Genomic DNA, 26684 nt, shown 5'->3' with positions numbered 1-26684 from the left:
AATTTACATTTATCTATCATAATAATAACTTAATTACCAGTACTCATTAATCAAAATAATAATATTTTAACGTATTGACCAAAATATCATTGCTCATTAATTAAAATAATGGAATTTTCTAAATCAAATGAATAATCAATTATTATTATAAATAATATTAATAACTCAACTACCATTATTCATTTATTAAAGTAATAATTCCTAATGATATCGATAAATTAAATAGTAAACTAATACAAAAGAGACAAATGGTTACGACCAAATACATTGGTTGTGACCTCTAAGTAATATAGCGCACACTTAGACTTTGGTCTTAGCCAAGATTTGTTTACAAGACAAGCTAGAAACCTTGTTTTGCTTGAATGAGATTTTGCCAATTATCATCAAGAACATTAATTATTTCTATATTTTATTGGTCTTAGGGTACCCCTAGATTTTGTCTACTATGGGATATGCCCTAGCCATAGATATCTTCTCTTTATTTCACTGGGGCAAGCTCTTTTTATTTCTATATATTTTGTATGGACATTTGTCATGGGCAACACAGGAGGTTTTCTTCTCTATTCTTTCCTACCAAGGTCCATTTTGAACAAAGACAATGTAAAATTTATTATAATTAATATAATCAATATGGCTTCGGCCTTTTACCGATCTAAAAATAATAATAATTCCTCTACCATTATTCATTTATTAAAGTAAGAATTCCTAATGATATTGATAAATTAAACAATAAACTAATACAAAAGAGAGTGAGGGTCATGACCAAATACATTGGTCGCAACCTCAAAGTAATATAGCACATACTTAGACTTTGACCACATACAATCAAACATCATCGAAGGGAAAAATATAAGGCAGATAAGGACAACAACATAGGTTGAAAAGAACATAGATTTAAACTCAACAATTCAGCAGAATTTGTACCAGGAATTGCCCGCTCACTAGCTCGTCAAAATCAAATCTTCCAACGCAGTTGCAAGCTCCAACTTCCACTTCATCACCATCCAAATACACAAACAAGCAGGAAGACTTTGAGCCATTTTGGAGGTAATTTACACGTCAACCAGCAGACATACTATTGTTTGTAAAGATTATCGGGCCAAGTTAGCCTAGGAATGATAGAAGGACTCTCGACTTGCTAGATACATCAGTCATACCCAAGGGTTGACAAGTGTAAACAATACTATGGAATTAAGGCACTGCAGTCTTCAACATGCAAAGATCATAAAGGACTAAAACAGTAGAACCAAAGCCATACCATATTAGAATAAGATCTTAATTTGATTAATTGAAGGATCCTAAACAAAAAAGAACATTTCCACTTGAATGTTATAATTCCTATTGGGAATTAAGGCAAAGGTACTTAATTTCTGAAGGTGAGTATATAACTAAAAGACTTTAAGACATGCATATATAAGGCTGGGTAAATCCAAAGTGATTATCCAAAAGGCCTAGGCTGAGGAAAACCTCTCCTAGGAAGGATGGATATATCAGCAATGATTATCCATTAGGTCTTGAGAGAGGAAATTCTGTGAGGAGATGGTGCTTAGTGGAGAGTTGTTCTAAATGATTAGAGCCCCAAGAAGCACTCCCCCAAGAACTAAGCATCTAATCACGACCTCTACTTAAGAAGAGTGTTAGATGGGAATTAGGATGTTATCTATTATTATTGCATATAAGCTAATAATATCTTATTTCTTTATCTATGGAGTACTAACATGTGTTGCAGGTTTATTAGCCAGGAAATTTTGAATTCAGCTAGAAGACCAAGGGACATTACAATGGTATCAGAGCACAATCCTGTCATCCTATAAGTAAAATCTTATCCAAACTTACGAGGGAAGAATAGAAAGAACCACCATGAACGAACTAACCAATGAGATGAGATCTTATATGGAGCAAACCAACCAAACCTTAATAAATCAAATGGAGAAGTCAAATTAAACCCTTCTCCAAGCATTGCAAAATGTAGGAAATTCAATTAGTAATTTGAAAGGTCATCCTACCATGCAAGAGACACTAGCTCAAACCACTCAGAAAATAATAATGTATCTTCAACAGCTGGGATACCCCAACCCCCATTCTTACCTAGACAAAAGATACCAGGAGAAGAAGGAATAGAACAACCAATGACTAGAACTGAAGACATTGCGAGAGCTTATGCAGCTCCAAAACCTCATATTAGGAAAGTGGTATCATTTAGGGAGTTTTGCGAAGATCACAGAAGAGAGTTGAAGACATTGCAAGAGCTTATGCAGCTCTAGAACCTCATATTAGGAAAGTGGTATCATTTAGGGAATTTTGCGAAAGATCAAAGCAGAGAGACACCGCGAAGGCATATAAATAAAGAACTCAAACATAAAGTGAACAAGGTAATAGTTCCAGATTTTGAAGGATCAGAGAAGATTACAGCCCACGCATGTTTAGAAATATTAGACACGTGTTTTATTCTAAGTCCTATGACGGAAGAAGACGTCCTCCAATTTTCAAAATTCTATCTAAAGGGAACGACACATGATTGGTGGCACCACGGATGTATCTCTTTAGGACATCATTATATAAACTCCTATGGAGAATTCTCCCAAACAATCATGAACAAATTTGAGGAAGAGGACTCTAAATGGTATTTCCAAGAACTAACCCAACTTAAACAAACTAAAATTGTAGAAGAATTCACTCACATATTCCAAGGGTTATCAAATATGGTCCCAGACCTTTCCCATAAGAGACTCACTTGTATGTTTATAGGACTTACAGAGTCCACCAAAAACTTTGTAAAACCACTTGAACCTCAAAACTTGGAAGAGGTCATCAAAAAAGCAAAGGAAGAATCTAAGGAAAGATTTAGAGCTTACCCTCTTAGAAATCCAAATAGCACGACGAATCAAAAAGACAAAATAAGGTTAGGACATATTACCTTTGTAAAGAACCATGGAGTACATGACACCAATGTTGAGGAAAAGAAGGACTTAAAAACCGAGACAAATAATCTAAGAAAGGATTGTGTTTCAAATGCAAAGAACCTTGAGCATGAGACCACCAATGTAAAAAGGGACAACTGCACAAAATCGAAGAGGCAAGACAGGACATACCACCTAATAAAAAAGCAAAACTTGGATAACTAGCAGTTGTTAGTCAAGAAAGAGGAAAAAGACCATTTCATGTCGAAGGAACATTAAAGGGTCAACGGGCAATTGAATTAGTAGATTCAAGAGCCTCCCACAATTTCATTAGTAAAGACCTAATTGCAAAGAAAAGATTAATGACTCAAAGTTTCAAAGGCTTCAAAGTGATAATGGGTCATAGCACCATTGACCTATGTACAAAGATCATTCCCCAATTAGAAATTACTCTAAGTAATCATACTATAAAGGCAGACTTTTCCATAGTGAAACTATAAAATGATATTATCCTAGGAATGCCTTGGATTTACTCTTTAGGACGTTTCACTATGGATAACCCCAATTTGGAAATATGTTTCAAACATGAAGGAAAAGATGTAAAATTAAAAGGACTTCCTAATGGGTCCCCCAAAGTAGTTTCTTGCAACAAAATAGAACGTATCCTTAGACATGACCAAGGAGAATGGATAGCTCAATGTATGGTCCTTGATAAATCACCTAGTAATGAACCTATGGTACATATAGATATTCATCCCATTCTAAAGAAACACAAAAAGGCTTTTGTATATATCGCTCCTAGTCTACCACCAAAAAGAGCATTTGAGCACTCCATAGAATCAGGAGTCAAACCAATCATAACAACCCCTTATAGACACTCACATAAATACAAAGAAGAAATTGACAAGACTATTAAGGATTTATTGGAGATAGGACAAATTCAACCAAGTAGCAGCCCATTTGCCTCCTCAGTAGTACTTGTCAAGAAAAAGGAATGGAACTATGAGAATGTGCATTGATTTTAGAGCTTTAAATAAGAAAACTATCGAGAATAGGTACCCAATTCCCAAGGATAGATGAATTGATGACCGAATTACATGGTACTAGGTATTTTTCAAAAATTATTCTGAGATTAGGATATCACTAAATCAGAATGACGAAGGAAGATATCCGGAAGACCACCTTCAAATGCCACTATAGACACTTTGAATAGCTTGTTCTTTCGTTCAGTCTCACAAGTGATCCAGCCATTTTAATCATGCATGTACCATATTTTTAGACAGTAATTAAGAAAGTTTTTCCTCATATTCTTTGATGACATGCTCATTATAATAAAACTTGGGAAGAACATTTGCAACATATCGAAGAAGTTTTAAACATTCTAGAAACGGAGTCATTACGCCAGAATTTCAAAATGCAAGTTTGGGCTAGATGAGATTCTTTACTTGGGACAGAAGATCAATGCAAAAGGAGCGAGCGTAGATGAAGAAAAGATCAAGGCTATCAAAGAATGATCGAAACCAAAGACCCCAACTCAACTTCGAGGATTTGTGGGCATGTGGAGTTACTACAGGTGATTTGAAAAAGGATTCTCTAAGATTATTGTCCCTCTTATAGACTGAACCAAGAGAGGCGCTTTCACATGGAACGATAAGGCACAACAAGCATTTGAACAACTAAAAGAGACTATGAGTTCATGAACCGTTTTGGCCATACCTGATTTTACAATACCTTTGAATTACAATGTGATGCACCAAGGGAAGAGATTGGAGTAGTCCTGATGCAAAAGAAGCATCCCATAGCATTTGAGAGTCACAAACTCACAGAATCGGAAGGACATTATTCAATATATGATAAAGAAATGTTGGCCATAATGCATGCCCTAGCCAAATTCCAACAATATCTAGTTTGTGGGAATTTCATTGTTAAGATAGACCATAACAATCTACGTTTTTTTCTTGAGCCAAAAAGATCTTAATGATCGACAATAAAAGTGGGTAAGCCAGATCCAAGCATACAATTTTGAAATAGAATATGTTGAAGGGGTGGTGAAGTTGAAGATGCCTTATCTAGACGTCACCACCTCAATATGACTACAAACATTTTGGGAGGGTGGAAAGGAGTTATCACTGTTGAATATGCCACGGACCCTAAAGCCAGTGAGATGTTAGATGGGAGAATCCCAAATGAAGATTTTAAAATCCGAGATGATATTATATTTTACAAGGGAAGAGTGTTCCTGACCCCTTAGTCAAGCCTAAAAGAGTATCATGATAATTCCTTATCCAAGCATCAAGGGTATTTCAAGACATAAACAGATAAGAGATAAATATTCATGGAAAGGGTTGAAAAGAGATGTCCAGAGATATGTACAAGAATGTATGACATGTCAACATAATAAGGCAAAACAAACCCATTTCGCAAGCCTACTACAACCATTACCTATTCCTAATCAAAAATGGGATAGCATTGAAATGGACTTGATAACTAGCTTACCCAAAGTATATGGAAAGAACGACATTTATGTAGTAGTGGATAGATTCACCAAATATGATTGTTTCTTTCCAGTTACCACCAGATCGTTTGCACATCAGATAGCAAAATTATTTTTCAAAGAAGTATTCAAACTCCATGGACTCCCACAGAATATAATCAAACTAGCAAGAACCAATCTAACTACCACCCCCAAGTGGATGGGCAAACTGAAATAGTAAATAAGTGGTTAGAAGGATACTTAATGAATTACATAACCAAGAGGCACAAAGCATGGATCAAATGGCTACATTTGGGCGAATTATGCTGTAATACAACCTATCATATGTCCATTGGAATGACCCAATTGAAAGCTTTATATGGTTTTGAGGCACCCACATTTGGGAGCTTGGTCCCATGAGAAAGTTGAGTACCAAGCGCACAAGATTTTATTCATTAAAGTATAGATATTTTAAAAACTTTGAAGGAGAACTTACAACAAGCTCAGAACCAACAAAATATCTATGCTGATAGAAAATGCATTGAAAGGACATTTATTGGAGATTTAGAATTCTTAATATTACAACCATATAAACAAACTTCAATAAAAAGGAACGGAATGGAAAAACTCAAACCACGATTCTATGGACCATATCAAGTACTAACAAAAGTTGGCGAAGTAGCATATGAACTACAACTCCCTGAAGAGAGTAAGATCCACAATGTTTTCCATGTCTCAAGGCTTAAGAAAGTATTGGGGAAACAAATAGAACCTTGTACATGATTACCCCCACTTGATGATGAAGGTCAACTTGTCCTAGAACTTGAGGTCATCCTAGGTACCCGAGAAAAGAAATTGACGAATAGGACGATTGTACAATATTTCATCCGCTGGAAAAAACTACCTAAGGAAGATGCCACTTAGGAGAAGTAAGAAACTATCAAATTGCTTGAGGACAAGCAAAATCAAGCAGGAGGGTTGTAATGACACTTGAGAAATAGGGAGAAAACTTGTTTTAATTAAATCAATCTAGGATCATTTTTGTTTTAGATATTATTTATGAAATAAATAAATAATTTAATTATCAGTACTCATTAATCAAAATAATAATATTTTAACCTTTTGACCAAAATATCATTACTCATTAATTAAAATAATGTAATTTGCTAAATCAAATTAATAATTAATTATTATTAAAAATTATAATAATAATTCAATTACCATCATTCATTTATCAAAGTAATAGTTCCTAATGATATCAATAAATTAAACAACATACTAATATGAAAGAGAGAGAGGGTCATGACCAAATACATTGGTTGCAACCTCTTAGTAATATAGCACATACTTACAGAGTTTGACCGCGTTCAGATCAAACATCATTAAAAAGAACAATATAAAGCAGATAAGGAGAACAGCGAAGGTTAAATGGAACATAGATTTAAACTCAACAAGTCAGCAAAGTTTTTACCAACAACAATCTGCTCAACAACCTATCAGACAACCCCATCAGAATCAAATCTTCCAGTCCAACAGCAAGCTCCAGCTCCCACGTCACCTCCATCCACATACACAAACAAGGAAGAGTTTGAGCCATTCTAGAGGTAATATACACGTCAACCAGCAGACATACTATCATCTATAAAGATTATTGGTCTAATTTAGCCTAGAGAAGGTAGAAGAACTCCTGACTTGCCAGATACATCAATCATAACCAAGGGCCGACATGAGTAAATGCAATATTATGGAATTAAGGCATTGCAGTCTTCAACATGCAAAGATCATAAAGGATTAAAACCGTAGAACCAAATCCATACCAAGTCAGAGTAAGATCTTAATTAAATTAATTGAAGGATCCTAAACAAAAAAGAACATTTCCAATTGAATGTTATAATTCCTATTGGGAATCAAGGCAAAGAAGCTTAATCTCTAAAGGTCAGTATATAATTGAAAGACTTGAAGACCTGCATATGTAAGGATGGTCATATCTAGAGTGATTATCTATAAGGCCTAGGTTGAGGAAAATCTCTCCTAGGAAGAATGGATATATCAGCAATGGTTATCCATAAGGTCTTGAGAGAGAGGAAGTTTCGTGAGGAGATGGTGCTTAGTGGAGATCTGTTCAAAGTAATTAGAACCCCATGAAGCAATCCCCCAAGAACTAAGCATTTGATCACGACCTCTCCTTAAGAAGGGTGTTAATGGGAATTAGGATTTTATCTATTATTCTTACATATAAGTTAATAATATCTTATTTCTTTATCTTTAGAATACTAACATGTGTTGCAATTTTATTAGCTAGGGTATTTTCAATTTAGCCAGAAGACCAAGGGACATTAAAGCTTTGATTGATTAGGACTGAGATGGGTCATCTCCCCCCTTTCAATTCTCTATGGATTATCTCGCTCACCTCCTTCCCTCCCAACAGGAGCTGAATAAGCACATTAGGACCGACATTTATAGACAGTATACTATCACAAGATGGAGCAATCCTTCAGTAGGGCTTTGCCTAGGGATAACTTCCTATGTTAAGCACTACATGGACCTTCAGGACGGGATTATTGTGTGCCCATGGTACCTCACTCGTCGTTGGACTCATGCCCTCTGCATCACTTTGGGGTCTTTCAGAGTGGACTCTCATTGGCTACATATTTGGACTGACCATCAAATCAATAGAGAGGACAAGATTTGCCACCTCTACCAGCTTGGGGAGGCGAAGACTGAGACCCATTTTGTTTTTTGTTTCCCCATCTTCTATAAGATCAAGGGAAGATATTATTGTTTGTTCAAAGAGTGCATATCCCTTTCGTCTTTCTTCAAATACAGTAATCAACAGTGTCTTACCCCTTACCTTTAAGAGGCCTCCATCTCTATGATCATACTTTACAGTTTTAGCCACCGACTTCACTGACTACAAATAAGCTCATCACCTCCTTTGCTCCTACGTCTCTTGCCCGAGGAACAAAGCGGTCCCTCGGCCATACTTCAGGTCACACCAAGTCTGTGGAGCCTCATAGAGAGTACACTCAGCAGAACCACCCTACTTCTAGTGACTCCTCAAGATGGTTCAAGGCACACCCTCGCCCCAGAACATACCGTTTGATTCTAGACTACTTCTCATTTGTGAGGAGTATTTAGACTTTCTTGGGCTTTGTTTGTTGTTCTTTTGCTTTCGTGTGCTGCTCTTTCTGTGGACACTATTTGGTGTTCCTATTGTTGACAGTTGTCCTGTTGTACGTTTTTTAGTCCCTTAGACCCTTGTGGTCTTTGTTGGACATTAATACATTTATCTTATCTTATGTCCTTTATCTAACTTTGAACCCAAAAAATAATTCATTTCCTTTCCAACAAATCATATTCCCTCCCTTCTTATCCTCTTAATTTTCAATCATATTAAAGTTACCAATAATGATCCAGTGAGCTTTTGGGAGTGATGTGGACATCCAACTCCACAACTTGGCTATTTCTCTATAGTCATTGGAGGCATACACCGAACAAATACCAATAGTACTTGCATGCATCTATAAAGTGACCCAACAAAGTCTATTACATGGGGAAAAGCCCAAGTACGAAATTTGGTTAACCCACTTAGGGTTAATCAAAATAGTATCCCACCCTTGCCTTTTTCATGTTGGGTAATAAATGCTTTGGTTTGGTTCTAGATGAATTTTAGGGTATTAAAAGCATGAAAACCAACAACGTTGATCTCTTGGAGACATAAACAATCTAAGTTTCTTTTGTTCTTGCACCAATTTCTAACCACACATTTTCTATCACTCATCTCTAATCCTTTAACATTCCAACTTGATATATTGACGTTCATTTATTAGGAGAAAATTGGGGAAGAGACTTCTTGTTCCTATACAATATATTGAGGCATTTACAGGTTTCCCTTCCCTTTTTAAGGCTTTCTTCTCTATCCCAACATAGGATGAGGATTGTCTATCATTCAATTTCCTCAATCTTTAATCTCCTTTAACTTTAGCCTAGCTCAAATTTATCAGACTTGCCTTGTGAAGTTGCCTCAACCATTCCAATTTCAGTATTAACAATAATAATTTCCTTGTCAAGTCTTTCATTACTAGGGAAGAGGTTCGGTTCCATGGCTCTAAGACCTTGGCCACTTTGGGCAAAAGCCTTAGGAGTTGGTGGCCTATATTCCTAGCTCTAGCCTAGATAGACTCCAAAGCTAGTTGTTGAGCATTCTTCTTTTCAACCAAATTAGTAACATTGGTGACAAGTGGTGGATGGGAAGACACCGAATCATAATTAGGAGTATTTTCCAAGAAAACTACCACCTCCTCTTCAAAGAGTAGGTTAGTGAGGAAGATTTTATATCTTGGAGAGTCATCCTCCACTCTATCAACAATGGAGTGAGTCAAATTTTGCCTTTTATCAATAGAGCTAGCAAGAATTTCCAAATGGTTTTTATCATTAATTCTAGCTTCCTTTCCTACATTATAAGTACCTTCCCAAGCCTTACATGGCAAACACACCTTCAAATTATCAACAATGTTTTTAATATTGGAAGCCCCGTTCTGTGCTAGTTTTATAGAATTGCAATCTATTCTCAAGTGACAATTTCTTTACAGAAAAAGCAAGCATGGAGATTGCCTAAAAGTTCCCCATCTCACTTAAGGGTATCATTCTCTGCAAATAGAGCAATTTTATTAGGAATCTCAAAGTTAGGGTCAAGGGCAATTGAAACCTGTTGATATGGGTTTTATGATCCACCAACCAGTAGAACATAATATTGAGTATCTTATCCTCTCTTCAATAAAGTCGTGTGTATGCTAAGATTGCTAGAAGATCATACAATGACTCCAAAGCTCCTTCAATGTCAAGTCTTGACTGTGGATAAGCTCGATGGTTGATGTGATTTGTTGATGATCACAAGGTGCCCTACGTATGTTTACTCAAACTCATTTCAAGTCATGTTGGATGTGGGAGCTATCTAGATATTTTGCAATGAAGTGTTGCTTTTTGGATTTTCACAAATATGCAGAAATGAAATGTGATAGGGTTTAGAAATTCTATTCTAATCCTAAGGGAAGTGATGACAACATATGGTACTTTGGTGGACGAATTCCCCAATGTATTGAGCTCAAGTTCACCAAGTTATACTACAACTGCGCGTGAACAGGTACAATTTCAAGGGTTATGTGAAAGATTTTCGTAGCACCACATACACCATCATAAAGAACAATGTATATGAATGATAGAAGTTAGACATATGCATAAAAGGGGTTCAGGCTAACTTTGCACAACGTTTTAGAATCACTAAAACGTCAAAAGTATAAACCAAAGGATTCTTGATTGCAATCACAAGACTAAACTAAACTAAGCTTAACCTAGATGAGGGAATTTAAGAGAACAAGCAAGCACCAAGACACTTTAAATATTCACCAAGCTTCAATGAAAACTCTATTATCTCAGTAGCTCATAGCAACAATCTTAGAAAATCCTCTTTTACAAATGAGAAGGGAAGCCTTTATATAGGTTCTCGATTACAACAAATGGCCCAAATGATTACAATAACCGATGGCCCAAATTGTGCCACACCAGCCCTAACTAGAGTTAGGGCAAAGAAAAGGAATCTATATTAATGCAATAAGGAATCCACTACTTTAGTGGGTTAAAAATGTCCACTACGCATGCTCGTTCAAGAATAGAGTGGGGCGCAATAAATGACCATTAAGAACATCCACTATTCATTAAGTGCATCTATCCTTGATTCCCTCGCCTAAAGGCATGGAATCGATCCAACACCGGCTCCAACTCTTTTGTGTTGATGCTTGGTGTTGATTCTTGCTTGAACTCTAGAACAGCGATTGCTCTTTCAACCTTTCCTAAACTTTCCTTCCAATCTAGTAGCGAGTCTTGAGTGGTGTGCATAGTATTCAAGAAGATGGAGAAGTTCTCAAAATCATCTCTTTCATAAATATTCAACTGAAAGGACTCCTCCAACTTGACGTTCAAATTATTCATTGTCATTTCATCCTCTACCAATCTCTAGGACAACAAGGATGCAACTGTATTGGACAACCCCTGCTTGATGTTACCAACCACCTTTTTCCATCGAGTGGACTCCTTGGTGAAGTTCTCAAATATTTCCTTAGTTGTGATCACTGCACTATACCATTGAAGGAAATCATAGACATCCCCTTCGCTAATAACTCTATGATTGATCAATGCCTGCTTTGGGGTCTCCATCAGATTTTGACTATCGGAATTCATTTCATCTTGGTAAATATGCTCATCTTCCCATGGTTCCTACATGTACTGGATCTTGGAGAGTACAACTAATTCCCTGGTATGCACTTACACCAATTCTTCCACATGTTTGAAGACTTCTTCTTAAATTCTTTCAGCCCAAACCTTCGCACCTTGAGCAATTGGCTTGATCCTGTCAATATCATCCACTGGTTCAGATGAAACACCCGTCGAAGGGACCAATGATGGACCTTCCTCTCTTACTAGACGAGGCAAGTTGTTAATGTACTGACACAAGGCTTTGATTTCTCTTTTTTCTTTTTGGTATCCTTCTTCCAACTTCTTCAGTCTATCTTTCAAAGCCTGGGTACAGTCATCAAATTCTTCTATGATTTGCACCCGGGAAGCACAACCAAGATGTATTTTCGTGACATGGTACTCCTCTGGAGTGATTTGATCCTTACCCTTGTCAACTATAGGAGTTAAAACTTGCAAAATCCTAGACCCTGATTCTTCTTTGACAACCTTAGTGAATCTTTTTGCTTTCCCTTGTTCTTCGGATTGGTTTGCTCAGTCCAAAATTTCTTGCGATTCAATTGTCAAATCAACTTCTTTCTATTGCCTCTTATGAACTTTTTGCTTTAACCATTCTAGAATGGGTATACTCTGGTCTCCCAGGATAACCAGTTGTTCTTTCCTTTGGCCCGCTTGAATTTTGGTCTCCTCTTCACCTCCTTGACTATCCATCGTCACTTCAAAAGCTAAAACTTCAATAGTTGGAATCTATATCGTTGTTGCAGGAGCTTCTTCCTCTTTTGGACTAGCCTCGGCCTCCATCATTTCTCGCTCTAAGATTGCAGCGAGACTTTCATTCATAGCTCTATCTTGATCTCTTCCTTTCCCTTGCACAAATTTTCCATAGGCATTTATACTCAATCTATCATGTACTGGCCTGGTCAAATTTTCTTCTCGCTCAAATCTCCTTATGCTTGTCTCTAGTTCCTGCCTTTCAAATGTTTCTATCTCCTGAACACTAGGAGTGTGACTCCAAGAAGAGGGAACCAGATTTATGCTTCTTCTATTGAGGGTCTTGAACATTTGTCTCACTCCAAGAATGCTTTTCTCAAGCTACCTCTTTCCCTTTCCTAGTTTCTACATCTTCTAATGGAGTTCCTCTTTCTTCCATACTCCCTTCAGATATTTGCCCTAGTCTTTCATCCCTGAGTGGTCAGTGGTCAATTAATCTATGTGTAAATCCATTTGCTAGCACAACAAGTCCAGTGAGTTTACGCTCAATCCACAACCTTGTAAAATCCAAGACTGGCCTTGAAAGAGTGTCCAGATCCATGACCTCTTTCTTTTTGCCAATCATATGGATGAAGTCTAATTTCTGGATTGAATCCTTTTTGCATCACATTTAGATACTCCTCCATTTGATCAAGAACTTGGAATATGTTGCATGCTCTAAGAATGCTCAATAGCAGTCTTGAATGCATTCTTTTTCTAATTTTGTGCTCACCCGCAGCATTTGCCCAAAAATCTTCGAGGTGAACTTTATGCCGATACTTTGATCCTACTACTGATGTGATCTTGTTGTAGAGATCAAAATCAGACCTTTTTGGATAAAGTGGAAGATGAAAGAAATGAAGTTCATCTAATGATCTCTCTGTTGCCTTCAAACATGGGCATATCATAGTTTTTCCTTCTCCAATGGACATCAGGAAATGCAATCCCAACTTTCTCTTCCTTTTCTAAATCTGGTCATAGACTGTGAGTTGCCAAGTGAGTTCCAACAAGACCATCTTATCTGTTGGGTACCTTGGAAGTTTATACAGCTCCATGGAAAATCCCTAAACTTGGGTGTATGAAAAGGTGGGACATTTGATGAACCAAGCGCCATAGTCCTCCACCGACTTCATTGCGCTAACTAATAATCTCCTATGTAGCTTCTTTTGCAAGGTCCTTACTATGTGCATGGCAAAGACATCATTAACCCTTACATAATCATCCCTGGAATATAAATGCAACAGCGGTAACATTCATGAACTTTCAAGTGTTGGGGTTCTACTCCCAATCGGTCCTTTGCATCTTAGACCGTCATAATTCATCCTCCAAGCTAGCATATTGATGACATAAGAGCTCATGTAAAACTTTCTTGTGTGCTCTAGATTCATCAATTGTTCATTTAGGTTATCACTTATGAGTCTAGCCCAATCTATCCTATCACCTTCTCCTGTTATCTACTCAACGAACTACCGCATCTAAAATTCAAATTTATAGGAATGAGGCACGCCAAAAATGTGACTACGATGATCATGTCGCTATACTCCCACAACAAGTCAAACCATACTAGTCCCTTAGGAATCGTGGAATGATGCAATCTATTTGTTTTCAACCATTTCTTGTTAATTATTTCTTCACAGAATTGAATTCCAGCAATGTAGACTCGAGTGCCCGCTCATGTGTTTTCATCACCATTCTCGAGTGTGTAAGGATCCCAAATGCTTTAGATATGGATGCTGGAGAAAAATGCGCAAGAATATTTTCGTTTGAATCCTTGATTTTTCTATCCCTGGGACTATATGTTTGGCACATTCCACGATCAACTCTCGATTTTGAAAGGTGAGGAGACTAGCTACAACAACAATTCCACTCCTCATGATCTTGGTGGCCAAGTGTGTAGGCTAATGATCTTTGTATCCGAACATTTTCTGATTGAACTCATTCAAATCGAGGCCACCAAGGCTTGTATCTCCAATTTCTGCCCACTTCAACATGATTTTGGATTCGGGGTAGAATCTTCTCCTTTCATTCTTTATTAACTCTCCTTGCATTTCTGATGTTCCTCGGGGTTTTGTCATTCTTCCTTCCTACAAAACAAAAGATGTTCATACATAAGAATGCAAAAAAAACATTTTGGAATTTGGTCAAGATTTCCAGAATTTTTTCAGAATTCACTTTTCATGATTTTCTCAAGAAATGTGCATTTTTCCACAACTTACAGAAAAAGATCTTCCTGATGAAGTTCACTATCTTTTTCAGATTTCAAGAGAATTTCCTCTCTCCTCAAGGATCACAAAAATTTCTTCTGAAATCTTTCTCACAAACTCTCTAATTTTCACTCTTGCTCTTGATTCGTTCTTCAATTTTGTGTGTGAGAGAGAAAGAATGAAGTGGTTTGATTATTTAAGCCATCCTTCTAAAGAGCTTCCTTTAAAACTATAGGCTAAAATTAGGCAGCCGCTTTACTTATTCACCAAGATTCTGATTTGGAATGATTAGTCACTTGTCGCCTTGTCTCTCATTTTTCAAAAAGGTTGTCATTTAGATGTTTTTAGCTTCATGATGAAGCTAAGTCCTAAATCATCCAATTCTGATTTTTTGGAAATTAATCAATTAAATATTGATCAAAAATCAATATTTAATCAATTTTCTTTTTAATGCAAAAAAATCAATTGTTCTTTTAAATTTCCTCAATTTAAATGTTTTGGATTATTTTCAAAAAATAATTAAATTAATTATTAATAAAATTAATATTGAATTTCTATATAAATCCAAAAATCATCCACACAGAAGTCATTTTTTTTTAATTTCCCGAATTTGAATGCTTTGAATCGGAAAAAAAAAATTATCCTAAAACAATTTTCCCAACTTTTTGTTTTTTTTATTTTTCAATTATGTTCCACCATTTCGTTTTATTTTTCTTTCCAAAAATTTTTAACTTCAACAAGATTGATGTTTTCGAAATTTTCAATTTTTCGTTCGCTTGGATTTTACTCTTTGGCATTTCATGTTTTGGATTTTCATGACTTCCCACTATCAAGATTTTTTTCCAAACTTTCCATTTTTGGGATATTTTCCAAATTTCCAAAAAAAATCAACTTATTACGATTTGGATATGGCAATTTCATAGTTTTTGGAATTTGGATTTTCAATTTCTTTTCACTATCCAAGATTTTTCATTTTTTCCAAATTTTTGAAATCTTCCCAAATTTTCAAGAAAATACAACTTTTCCTATTTGGATTTCAAAATGTTCACACTTCTGGATTTTCATTTTTTTACATTTTGAAAGCGATTTCAGACATGTGAAATATTTATCCTTGTGGAATACTTTCCGTGACAGGGTAAAAGATTGCCCAAAAAAAACTTGTGTGAAGGATTTCCATCCACACGGAAAAATCCATGACATAAGTACAATTGCACTCTAGATTTCAAGGAATGTGGGGTTTTGAAGGGATATAGGAGGAGAAAATCCACAGCACACACAAAAGTGCGCTCCGCAAATGGTGGAAGGCAGCATTTTGAAGGGATGAAGGATTTTCTTCACTGAAAGAAATCCTTGACTAAGTTGAAACCGTGCTCCAAGGACTTTGGAAAGCACAACTTGGAGGGGGGGTTGGGGATTTTTTCTTGTTTGACCATTCCTTGGGGTTGGTTGACTTGCGCTCCGCGACGTATGGATAGTGCGATTTTGGTGACACCGCAGATTATGTCTGTGGGAAACTCAATCCTCAACAGGGTGGAAAATGCACTCCACAATTCAAGGAGAGTGCAGTTTTGGTGAGGTCAGGGAATTTTCCTGCAAAGGATAAAATCCACCACAAGAATGAAACCACGCTCTGTAAAGTATGGAGAGTGCATTTTTGGATGGGTCATGGATTGCGTTGACCACTCTTTTTCCATGACAAGCGTTGAACTACACTCAAAGATGATCAGATGAGTCCAATAATTCCTCTAACTGTACCTCACCCAATTTGCCCGAATTCCACCGTAGACTAACGCACTTAGCTTGCCAAGCCTACAAACAAAGGGGGGTCCCATGAAATGGATAGGGGTATGATGTACACTGACAACAAAATCCTCACTTTAAATGAGGAAGAGTAACTCTAGATTCTTCAATTTGAAGAACATTGCCCAAGGGCTTTAAAATTTGGGGGAGAAAGCACCAATATTCAGGCAAAACATTCTTAATTTCCATCCAATTTGGAGAAGACCAAGCTAGAACTTGGTCTAAGTTCCCTTTAACATACCATGAGAACAGCCTAAATAAGGATTGCCCAACATTCCAAAACCCATTTTTTATAACTCCTTGCATATTGTGAGATTTTAAAACAACCACAAAAATCCATTGTTGCATCATTCAAAAGAAGTTGGCATTGAGCCCCAAATTTCTTACCCTATATATTTCCAATCCATTTATCGAAGAACTTGCAAAAAGGCAAAGAATTCATATCCATAGAGCCAAAGAAGATAGTCACATTTTTAAAAGCCCATTTTGTTCATTTTTAATGGCTTTTCACATATTGTTGTTTGGAGAAAGAGAGAATTTTGGATCTAGAAAGAGGCATCTTACCCTCTACTTTGCATCCATCTCCACCTCCCTTGCTTCCAGCCCCTAATAATCCTTTAGGTCCCATTGTCTCAGTTGTCATGAATCCTCAATTAAAGGTTGCAACAATGGGCACTAATTGGTAGAATTGTTTGCAACCAAAGCAGCCTTATACGACCACCTCTAGGCTTTGTATTATGATTGTCAAATTCACTTTGCAAAATTTTCCCTTCAACATTGGCCTTATTTCCTCCTAGGTCCTCATTAAGATTGCCCACCACTTTGGGCCAAGCAATGTCCTTTCAGTACAAGGCATTAAAGGCTGAACTTGTGGCCTAATAAATAAGAGCGGTAGAGGGAAACAAAATTAAAAATAGGCCAAATACCCAGGGGCAAAAACAAAAAAGAGTGAACATAATCCCACAAAAAACAAGCAAGAAAGCCAGAAGACAAAAAAAACACTAGTGGAAAGATTGCCACAAAGAAGCCCAAGCCAGCAAGAGGAATGAAGAAGTTGATGGGAAGCACTCCAAGGAAGTTGAAGGGATCCTTCAACTTCCTCAAAGTGCTCCCCTTGAGGGCATTTGAGTGTGACAAGGCTGAGCGAGTGCAATAACAATATTATGGATCATAGGATTAATATGACCCATAAGAATACCCTGTCCCATGTAGAATCATTTTGTCAGTCACAATGTCTCTTTTTGTCTTCATGTAATTACTTTTAAAAAGTAAGCTACAATATCCTAGAGGTTCAGTAGATATTTTGTACATGATTTCAGCATTTTGGTGATCTAGCTGATCTTGTGGAGTAGACAATATTTATATTCATATTGTAACCTTTTGTATACCATTTTCACTATAAAATAAATTAAATTTCCAATTTTAATAAACCTTGGCAAATAATATCAATGCGTCCAGCAATTCATTCCCTTCTGATAAGATTAACCTACAAAAATGATAGAATAGGATAACCAAATGCCCAAGTGATCATACAGAAAAGGGAACATAACAAATATCCTATGTAATATTATTGCTTATGCTGACATCTTTTGATGGTGAACTTTGAGGATTCTGCTACATGTCCATAAAAGAACATCAATTCCCACATTCACTGGGTGTTTTATGCTTGAGAGCACTACATGTCCTCGATTGGATTAAAAATTCTAGTTATCATAATGAAAACATAATTTTTTGCTTCCTACAAATCAACAAATACATCATACTTCTCAAAGAATAAGATCATCCCTTGCTATTGACCAATGTTGATTCTCATATCTGACAAGCAATTCTTGTAATGAGATGACTAATCATGCTTTTCTGCCCTTGGAAGACATGTTTGTTGCTTTCCAAATACCCCAGAATATACATGTCTGAACTATCTTATGTAAAATAGACAAAATTGACAGCTTTGCTTTGAATTTCATGCATGTCAAGATTTATTTGAAAAAATCTCCTCATTTCCTATATTTTGGAAGACAGCATACTGCTATTGATTGCCATATATGCTGAGACAAATGTCACTATACAAAAAGGACAGTCTATAGTTTCACTCCCTTGAAAAAGTTCAGACATCATAGTGGACCCTCATCATTTTTTAAGTTTGAGCACTTGTGCAATAAGAATCTTGTATTTGAATAAAATCTAGATGCAAACTTTGATTTTTGATAAGAAGCTGCTAAAGTTGTAATCAGTTGAAGAAATCAGGATCGCAGCTAATCCATAAGCTGACATAGACTTCATGAACCACAGAATCCCTTATGTAAACTCGCGCGAAGCCAACACGTCAAGTGCCCTAGTGGCATGTACCTGCCTCTTTCTCAACTCACATCTCAATAATAGAATAAATTGTCATGTGTGTCCTTTGACCCGTTAAAACAGAACAAATCCCATTATTTTCAGCAACAAGGTACTGATCAAATTTGGTGATCCTTTAATCATGTGCCCTGAATGCCTGGTAATACTTTGGGATTTTGACAATCTACACATATATGTCCAAATGGAAGCTGTTTTCCTGCAACAGATTTGATAAGTCATGCCTTGGTCAGACATTTGCAATCCATTATGAGAAGCTTCCAAATAACCGTGAGGCCTACTTTGTTTCTCTATCTTGCTCTCTTTAAATGAAATATAATCAAAATATTTTTTCAACCAGGCCAATAAGCACTATAGAATAGTGCTGTAAAAACATACTCAAGCAACCTTTCCAAACCACTTGAACAAGATAAAAATATAGATCTCTCTAACCCATATCAAACTGTTCAGCTAACTGCTACAAGATGGTCAATTTAATTACCTCATGCAGGAACATCGGGCAAAGAGGAATGGAAAGAAGTCCAGGCAGGATATGCGCATAATAGATAGCAAGAATGCCTTTAGCTGCTAAAAAACCAAATGATATTGGCATGTGTAAGATTCATTTCATACAAAGCAGAGAAGAGGAAACATATTAAGGAGGTGAAGCTAAGCATTACAGAACAAAACAATCACTCTTCCAATTAAATAATGGCAGTTAAATGATTAAATGATTGATATGTTTTGAAAGAAAGCGAATAATTAAGAAAAGAAAAGACATTTGGTTGCAGATAGAGTGGAAGAAAAGAATGCAGTGAATGGAAGTTCCATGGCAAATTGAGGAGGAATCAAAATGCAGCGAATGGAGGTTGCGTGGCAAATTGAGGAGCAATCTGCTTAAAAAGGAATATGGATAACAGAAACAAATTGTAGGAAGCAACAAATTGAGGATACGTGGCAGAGTAAGAACAGAGTGTTGAAATAAGAGGAGGCATGGCGTAGAGTAAGAGGGGCTGGGAGGGTAAAGTAAAGAGGCGTTGGAGAGAAGGCTCCAAGTGGGAGTTAATAAAAGTATTTAAAATAGTGCAATTGGGAGAGGACTTGGTGCCAGCGTAGGAATGAGGAGAGCAGATGAGGATTGTGTGCAAGTATGACAGCAGGCTAAAGATGTATCTAAGGAACTTGGCATGGTTCAAGTTTGAAGAAAAATCATGGTAGACGAGAAAAGAGAAAAGGTGCAGATTTTACAGACTTTTCTAAGAATTTGAGGCGCTATGAATAGTTAATGTTTTGTAGTCTTTGTAGCAGATCAATCAATGTTTTGCAATCATTGTGGCAGATTGATGTAATTACTTGATGGAAGTTGAAATTCAATAAAATGTAACGAGTTTTACGTGCATTTATTTTGTGAGTTGTGAGTTTTGTGAGCATGTGTGAATTGATGTGTTGGGGCAGTTTTCTTCTACTTCTGTCTCGGCACCATTACCACAATCACGTGTTGAATTCTTATGCAATTCCCAGCATGGAAATGGAGACTTGAATTCACAGATCATTGCATAATTTCAATGTTGCTCAAGCAAACTTAAATTTGCATGATAGGATTCCGAGAGCTTGATTCTATAATATATATATGTTGTATCTTGTTTGTAATTTTTTTTGTTAGAAGGATAATGTATAATCAACCCAAAACACTTTTAGCAGCACGTAGACATCGGATGTACGCACTATCGACTTCTTTTCCCTTGGAGTTGGTGCTTGTAAAGGCACCCAAGTTAAAAGTTTGCTTGGAGAAATTCTCCAGCTAAGGTGCTTTCGGCTCGCCAGAGGCATGGTAATCCTACTGAGACGCAAATCGCACCTAGTTGTAAGATAAGTTAGTCGAGTTGTCATGGGTAAAAGGCTAAAAGGCAAATAGTCTCACCTCAATGTACGTTGCAATATGGACAATAAGGTTTAACCTAGCCAATTAAACAATGGCTAGAAGAACCCCTACTATGCGGGTACCAAGATTCCTATGTATTAACTTCTATTCCTGCTACAACTATAAAAATTATGTTTCAATCGAGTCAAAAAAATTGCAGGAAACTGAAATTTTAAGTCTCTAATGGAACAAATTTGCTCGAGAGAAATAATTTATATTTTGTTTGTTCCTACAACTTCTAGCAGGCCGTAAAAATAAGATTGCGACCAACCCTGTAAAATGAGACAAAAACATACCAACAAAAATTGTCAAATTAAGTGGAGTTTGTGTTGATCTCTGTACACAATTAACTGTGCAATGAACGTGCAGGCCACATATACGCATTACTGGTGTAAACAGTATTTTTGTCCATTGGCATTGCTACCAAAGATGTAAAGAAACAAAAACACCAAACAGACCCTCTTTGCAGAAAGAAAAAAAACTGAAAAAATCTAAGAACAATCTGTGTAATTGAATGGGAAATTTTGCATTTCATTGTGAGCATTGCAAAACTTACATGTTAAATAAGCAATGTTTGACTGTTCGAATAACCGCAGAGTCTTCGGCTATATCTGGAATACGTAAATTTAAACCAGGGGAGTTGAGAATTGCTCGGTCTCGCTTTCTAATGTTTGATCTATCTCGCTTCGTATTCGTTGGTCTTATTTAATGAGAGTCAAATTATAAAGCTAGATGGTCATGGAGCCATGTGATGTACTCTATGTTGTAAATGTACAAGAAAAATTATAGTACAAAACTTTAAAATTTGGTATATTGTTATCATTGTTCAACTAATTAAAATTATGATATTTTTATCATTATTCAAGGAATTCAATCAAGAAGAAGCACTTGTTGTTGGTTATCTAGGTCATTGATTCAATTAGAGAGGTTTTAGTTGTTATATAAGTATATGATTTCACTTATTTTCATTGTTTCCTATTATTCTTTCTTTATTCCTCATGCATTGTCTACGTACTCAATACATTTTTGAAACTATTGACAACTCTAAATTGCATAACTAAAAACTTTTTAGCACATAAAAGTGGGGAAAATACTGAAACAAATATGAGTTGTCACCACACACCATATAATATGGGTCGCAACCCTAATGAACTAGACAAGAAGCTTGTAATGATTTGTCCTAGACCCAATTTGAAGAAAGTCTAACAAGGGTTCGCCAACCAGTTATGAAAGATTTTCTAAAGCAAGCAAGTAATACAGGTGAAAGGCTAATATTGGTAAACATAAAACAATACAAAGGTATTCAGAATAATGTTTATGGATTCAATAGTGGTGTTGTTTCTGCATCAACGTTTCGGATCACACTCTATGATGCATCAACTTTTGCTCTCTATCATTCATCTTGATGATGGATCACAAAGTGTGATATGAAATGTTGATGCAAAAAAAATGACACAATTGAATCCAGAAACATTATTTTGATTATCTATGGATTGTGGAAATTTGATTTCTCTTAATACAAAGGTATTCCAAGGCGTAGATAGGTGTCAAAGGGTAGGCAAATGAATGAAAAATATTTTTCTATGATCTTGCCAAGGAACAACAACAAAAATGACAAAATATTCCAATCTATTATGAGGCAAGAAACACGGGGAGGGGGGGAATGAAATATAACTATATAAACAAGTTGAATCCAACAAGAACACCATATCAAATGCAAGTCAAGTAGAAACTAGTGCCGCAAACAAAGGAGACAATAGCGAAGGAAAATAAGGCAAGGATATCTATTACACTCCAACTAGACCACCACTTTTGTGACCCTCAAATTTATATGTCAAAGAACTTATGGATTTAAAAATAAGGGTGGAAACTATAGAAACAAGGAATTGGGAAGAGGAGAACAAAATAAGCAAAATAGAATGAGAAAACAAGAATCTTAAACAACAAATTTCGAGCATGCAGTCCAAAATGGATGGAGGGGAGCATGAACTTGAGGTACCTGAAACAGGAAATTGTATTATCGAGGATAACGCAGGGTAAAGGAAAGGGAATATTGAAGAGATGGGCAACACACATTTGGAAGATATCTAATCTACCTTAGCAGACATATAAGTTAAAGAATCTCAACTAAAGGAAAGGATAGAAGAGGCCAAATCATGGTCACAAGTAGTAAATAGTTTAGTAAAATAAACAAAAGAGCATTATTGAGCGACATATCTGGATTCAAATAAGGGAAGAACCAGACAAAGAGGGCAAGGCTTCAAATATCATCATCAAAGGGTTGAAAAACTTCAAGGAAAGAGAAAGGACCAATATTGTAACAAGAGACTTTCTTAGAGATAAGCTAAAATGGATTGGTGTATTCAACAAGAAAACAAGATAGGTAATAGGTCAATCGAACAAAGAGATAGACATGTAAGAGTGGTCTTCAAAAATCTAGAGGATACAAATATCAACCTTAGTCCATAGAAGGTTGTTTAGAGGAAATTAGATTTATCTAGATGAAGGTCTAGCTTTTTCTCAATAAGAGGAACAAAGCAAAGAGTGGGAAAAAGTTAAGACAACTAGAAGTGAGGGCAAGTGGGCTTGGTTGAAAAATGAGAAAGCTCAAATGACCATCACTCAAATAAGAAATAGGAAATAGGGGCCCCACGAGATCACTTGAGAGTGGTAAGATGGAATTGTAGAGGATGTCCATGGAGAAGAGGTCTCACATTGGAGCCTACAGCAAAGGGGAAGGGTATTATTATCCTTGTTGAAACACATGGGCATGAAGGGTGCATGGTTCCAAATTTCATTGGTTAAAAGAAATTGCTAGTTTGGAAAAAAGGGGAATGAAATTGGCAAAGGTCACAAAGGAATCGTAGTATTTATCAAGAAGTGGTACAAATTTGTAAAACTGGTAAAAGAAGACCCAAACAAACAATGCATATGGTTGTAGGTCACAGTAAATAAAATAATTTTCACTTTGGATGTTTGTTACTTTGTTCCAAGAAACCCTAACTTATACAAGATGCAGAACTTAGAGAACTACTTAGTAAAAAAGTATATATCTCTATTTGTCAATTATGCTTGTTGGAGACTTCAATACTAGGACTATTAATATGTGAGGCCTCACCCGTCCATCATAGTATAGATGACATATTTGCATTATGATACTTCTAATTTGATGTTTCGATATACTTTCGAGACTATAGCGTTATGTTATCTTAATATCTGCACTTATGTTTGTACATTAAGACCTAAATGATATAATTAATGATTTTGTTCATGTACCAACCTTGTTCAATTGCTTTGATAGAAGTTGAATTGCAGAAATGCTTGTACTGTAATGTTTAAGGGGGGGTATGTTACTTGTTTTTTTTTTTTAAATTCAGGATTTGGATATTTTGACATTATTCAAGACTTAGTAGGACAATGGCTTATTTATCTATTGATGTTGACATTTGCAGTAGTCTTATGCATCTATGATATGTACTATGAACCTGATATTGTGAATGGAATGATCGATCACATATGGATGCAACTTTATGACATGATAGAATTACATTATGATATGATGATTACGATGGTTTATGGTTTAACGTGATATGCAGATAAATGTTAATTTGATTATGATGGTTTATGATTTAATGTGATATGCAAATAAATGATTTAATGTGATATGCAAATAAATGATTTAATGTGATATGCAAATAAAAGTTTATTTGATTAAGATGGTTTATGATATGCAGATCTTGATATTCTAAAGTTTTAATGATTTATTTGAAATGATTAGGAAAAGAAATTTAATTGAATTATGTTAATAAGATTATGTAACATTTGAAATTATATGCATTTATGATATATATTTATATGACCTCCTTGGACTATTGATGCTCGAGTTTAATGTGCAGGAAGTGGAACAATGGAAATTTTGGGGGAACCAAGATCCAAACCTAGGTGAATACAGTTTAACCAAGGTGAATCTTTGGAAGATTTGAAAGCTTCGTTGTGATGTATTTTATTTCATAAATGTAAGTTTTCTTGTATGTGGAAATGTTTGATCGTAAAGATGCATTAGGAACATGTTGTGGTGACGTTGAGTGTGCTTTTATGTGTCACTTGACACTTGTGGGTTTTGTGGAGGTTTTGGTCATGGTGGCATTTTACCCTAAAACTAATTACCTTGTTAATGAGTAAGTAAACCCACTTGACAAGGGGTGAGATGGGTCACAATTAAAGAAAATTCAAATTTAGACTTGCCCAAAGTGTCTTTTATATGAAAATGAGCTACCCATGTGATAGTATAACATGTTAGGGACCTAATTTTGACCATGATAGTGACTAGACAACCTAGGGGGGCCCTTTACTTGTGCATTCTTCCACCAATTCGAAATTTGAGTTGTCACATGTGTTCTCTTCCATGTCCCCACTAAGTCAAATATAGCAAATTTAGAGGGAGACAAGTTTGTAAGAGGGAGTGGCTTAGTGTCTTTGCCAAAATAGATAGCGGGAAGGCCTTATTTGAGAGTCTTGGACAAACTAGTGGGGTGTTCACCCACTCTCCAAGTTTGAGACAGTTAGGGTTTTGGAGGGAGACTAAGGGAGCTCTACAACAACTATCATTGCCTTCAACTTGGACCAAGGTTGGTGTTTCAAAACCATGTTCTTTCTTTTAGCATTGCATAATGAATCTGCAAGCATGAAGTAATTGTTTTGGGATCATGCATTGTATAGTGAATCTTGGTATTGCAAATTTGATATTGTGTTGTAATGGTGAGAATGTGTATTGTGTTCATGTAATTTTCTTGGTTTTCTTTCTTGATATTTTTTTTAAAATTTGAATGTCAAGAATTGTTATGGGTGTGAGGGCTTCACTCACCCTTTGGGAAGGGAAGAGAAGTCCAGGGTGAAGGCCTTAGTCGAGCTTGAAATATAGTTGAGAACCTTGGAGTATGGGCTCCATTGTATGCCATATTCATTCATGTCATGCTTTGGGGGTGATAAGGGAAAAATGGTATAAGAAGGATGTTAATGGAGTATGGGTTTCAAGGAAGCTATAGATGTGATAGTATGTTTGGAGGATGTTTGTGGAAGCCCTAAAAGGGCATGGAATTTTGATTGAATTGTGAAAAGCCTTGAAAGGGCATGAAAAATTGTTATTGTAGATATGGTATGATATGGAAAGTCTCCTTTTTGAAAGCACACCTTTACCCTATGTTTAATGGTTCAAATGGTAAATCAATGTGTAAGCCATGGGAGGGATTGTTTTGTGTTATGTGATATGTTTTATGCATTGGCAGGTGTTGTGTGTGTGTATCCCGTTTGGATCTTGGCTTCCCCTGCTTGGTGGGTGGCTTCATAGAAGCCTAGGATGGGAGGGTGAGCCTCCATGGTTCCAAGTTTGTGTTGTTTTGTAGGTTTTGAGAAGATGGTTCCTATGAAGAGATTAGGGGTTTCCCTCTTGGCAATTTTGAAAAAAAAAATCAAGTGTGTAGAGAGACAAATCTTCACATCTCCAAAATGTGTTGTGAAGTTAAGTCTCCATTGTGGTTTCAATGTGATGTAAAAAGATATTTTCTTATTATTGCATATTGTTGACAATGTGAAGTTAAGAAATTGTACAAAGTGGCCTTTCTAAGGAGATATTCATTTGTGAGTTTCACATTATGTAATTTGATGTATTATGGAGCAGTAATGTAATGAGATCCTACTTCTTATGTTGATTGTAAAACATTTGGTAGAAATATTTCATAGTTGTTGTGTGGAATATCCTTGTGGATATAGTTGACTCAATTCAAAACATAGGTGATTGATTTGTAAAATCATATGTTATGAAATGGAAGGAAGTTATCATATTTTGATAGTTTATTTTATGTGCATGAAGATTAGTTCATTTGGATGTCAAGTACTAGTGGATCCTTAGAAGAGGTAGATACTATAGTATTATCCACTTGCAAGTTAAAAATTCGTAGGGAAGCCAAAAAAAATAAAAATGACAAACCATAATCATGGCCTCCTAAGATGAGAGTAGAAGAAAATAAAATCCATATATGACATGGTTTGAAAATAAA

General features: G+C 36.1%; 1 protein-coding gene across 12 annotated transcripts in view; it reads right to left on the bottom strand.

Moving 5' to 3' along the window:
• Nucleotides 1-21362, bottom strand: part of LOC149543430 (uncharacterized) — a 176447-nt gene extending 155085 nt beyond the window's left edge. For 6 of the 12 annotated variants that reach the window (XM_089798218.1, XM_089798220.1, XM_089798226.1 and 3 more), the window contains exons 1-2: nucleotides 21185-21323; nucleotides 19210-19292 (exon numbers count right to left, since the gene is read on the bottom strand). In XM_089798218.1, the coding sequence (XP_089654344.1) occupies nucleotides 19210-19224 (15 nt within the window). In that variant the 5' untranslated portion in view covers nucleotides 19225-19292; nucleotides 21185-21323. Of the gene's footprint in view, nucleotides 1-19209; nucleotides 19296-21184 lie in introns of all 12 variants that reach the window. The other 6 variants (XM_089798219.1, XM_089798221.1, XM_089798223.1 and 3 more) reach the window with 4 other exon arrangements.
• Nucleotides 21363-26684: the final 5322 nt, after the last annotated feature.

The sequence above is a fragment of the Cupressus sempervirens genome, chromosome 8 (assembly GCF_028749045.1).
Source record: "Cupressus sempervirens isolate cs-2001-9-10 chromosome 8, ASM2874904v1, whole genome shotgun sequence".
Lineage (NCBI taxonomy): Eukaryota > Viridiplantae > Streptophyta > Pinopsida > Cupressales > Cupressaceae > Cupressus > Cupressus sempervirens.
This window is presented reverse-complemented; position numbering and strand designations above follow the sequence as displayed.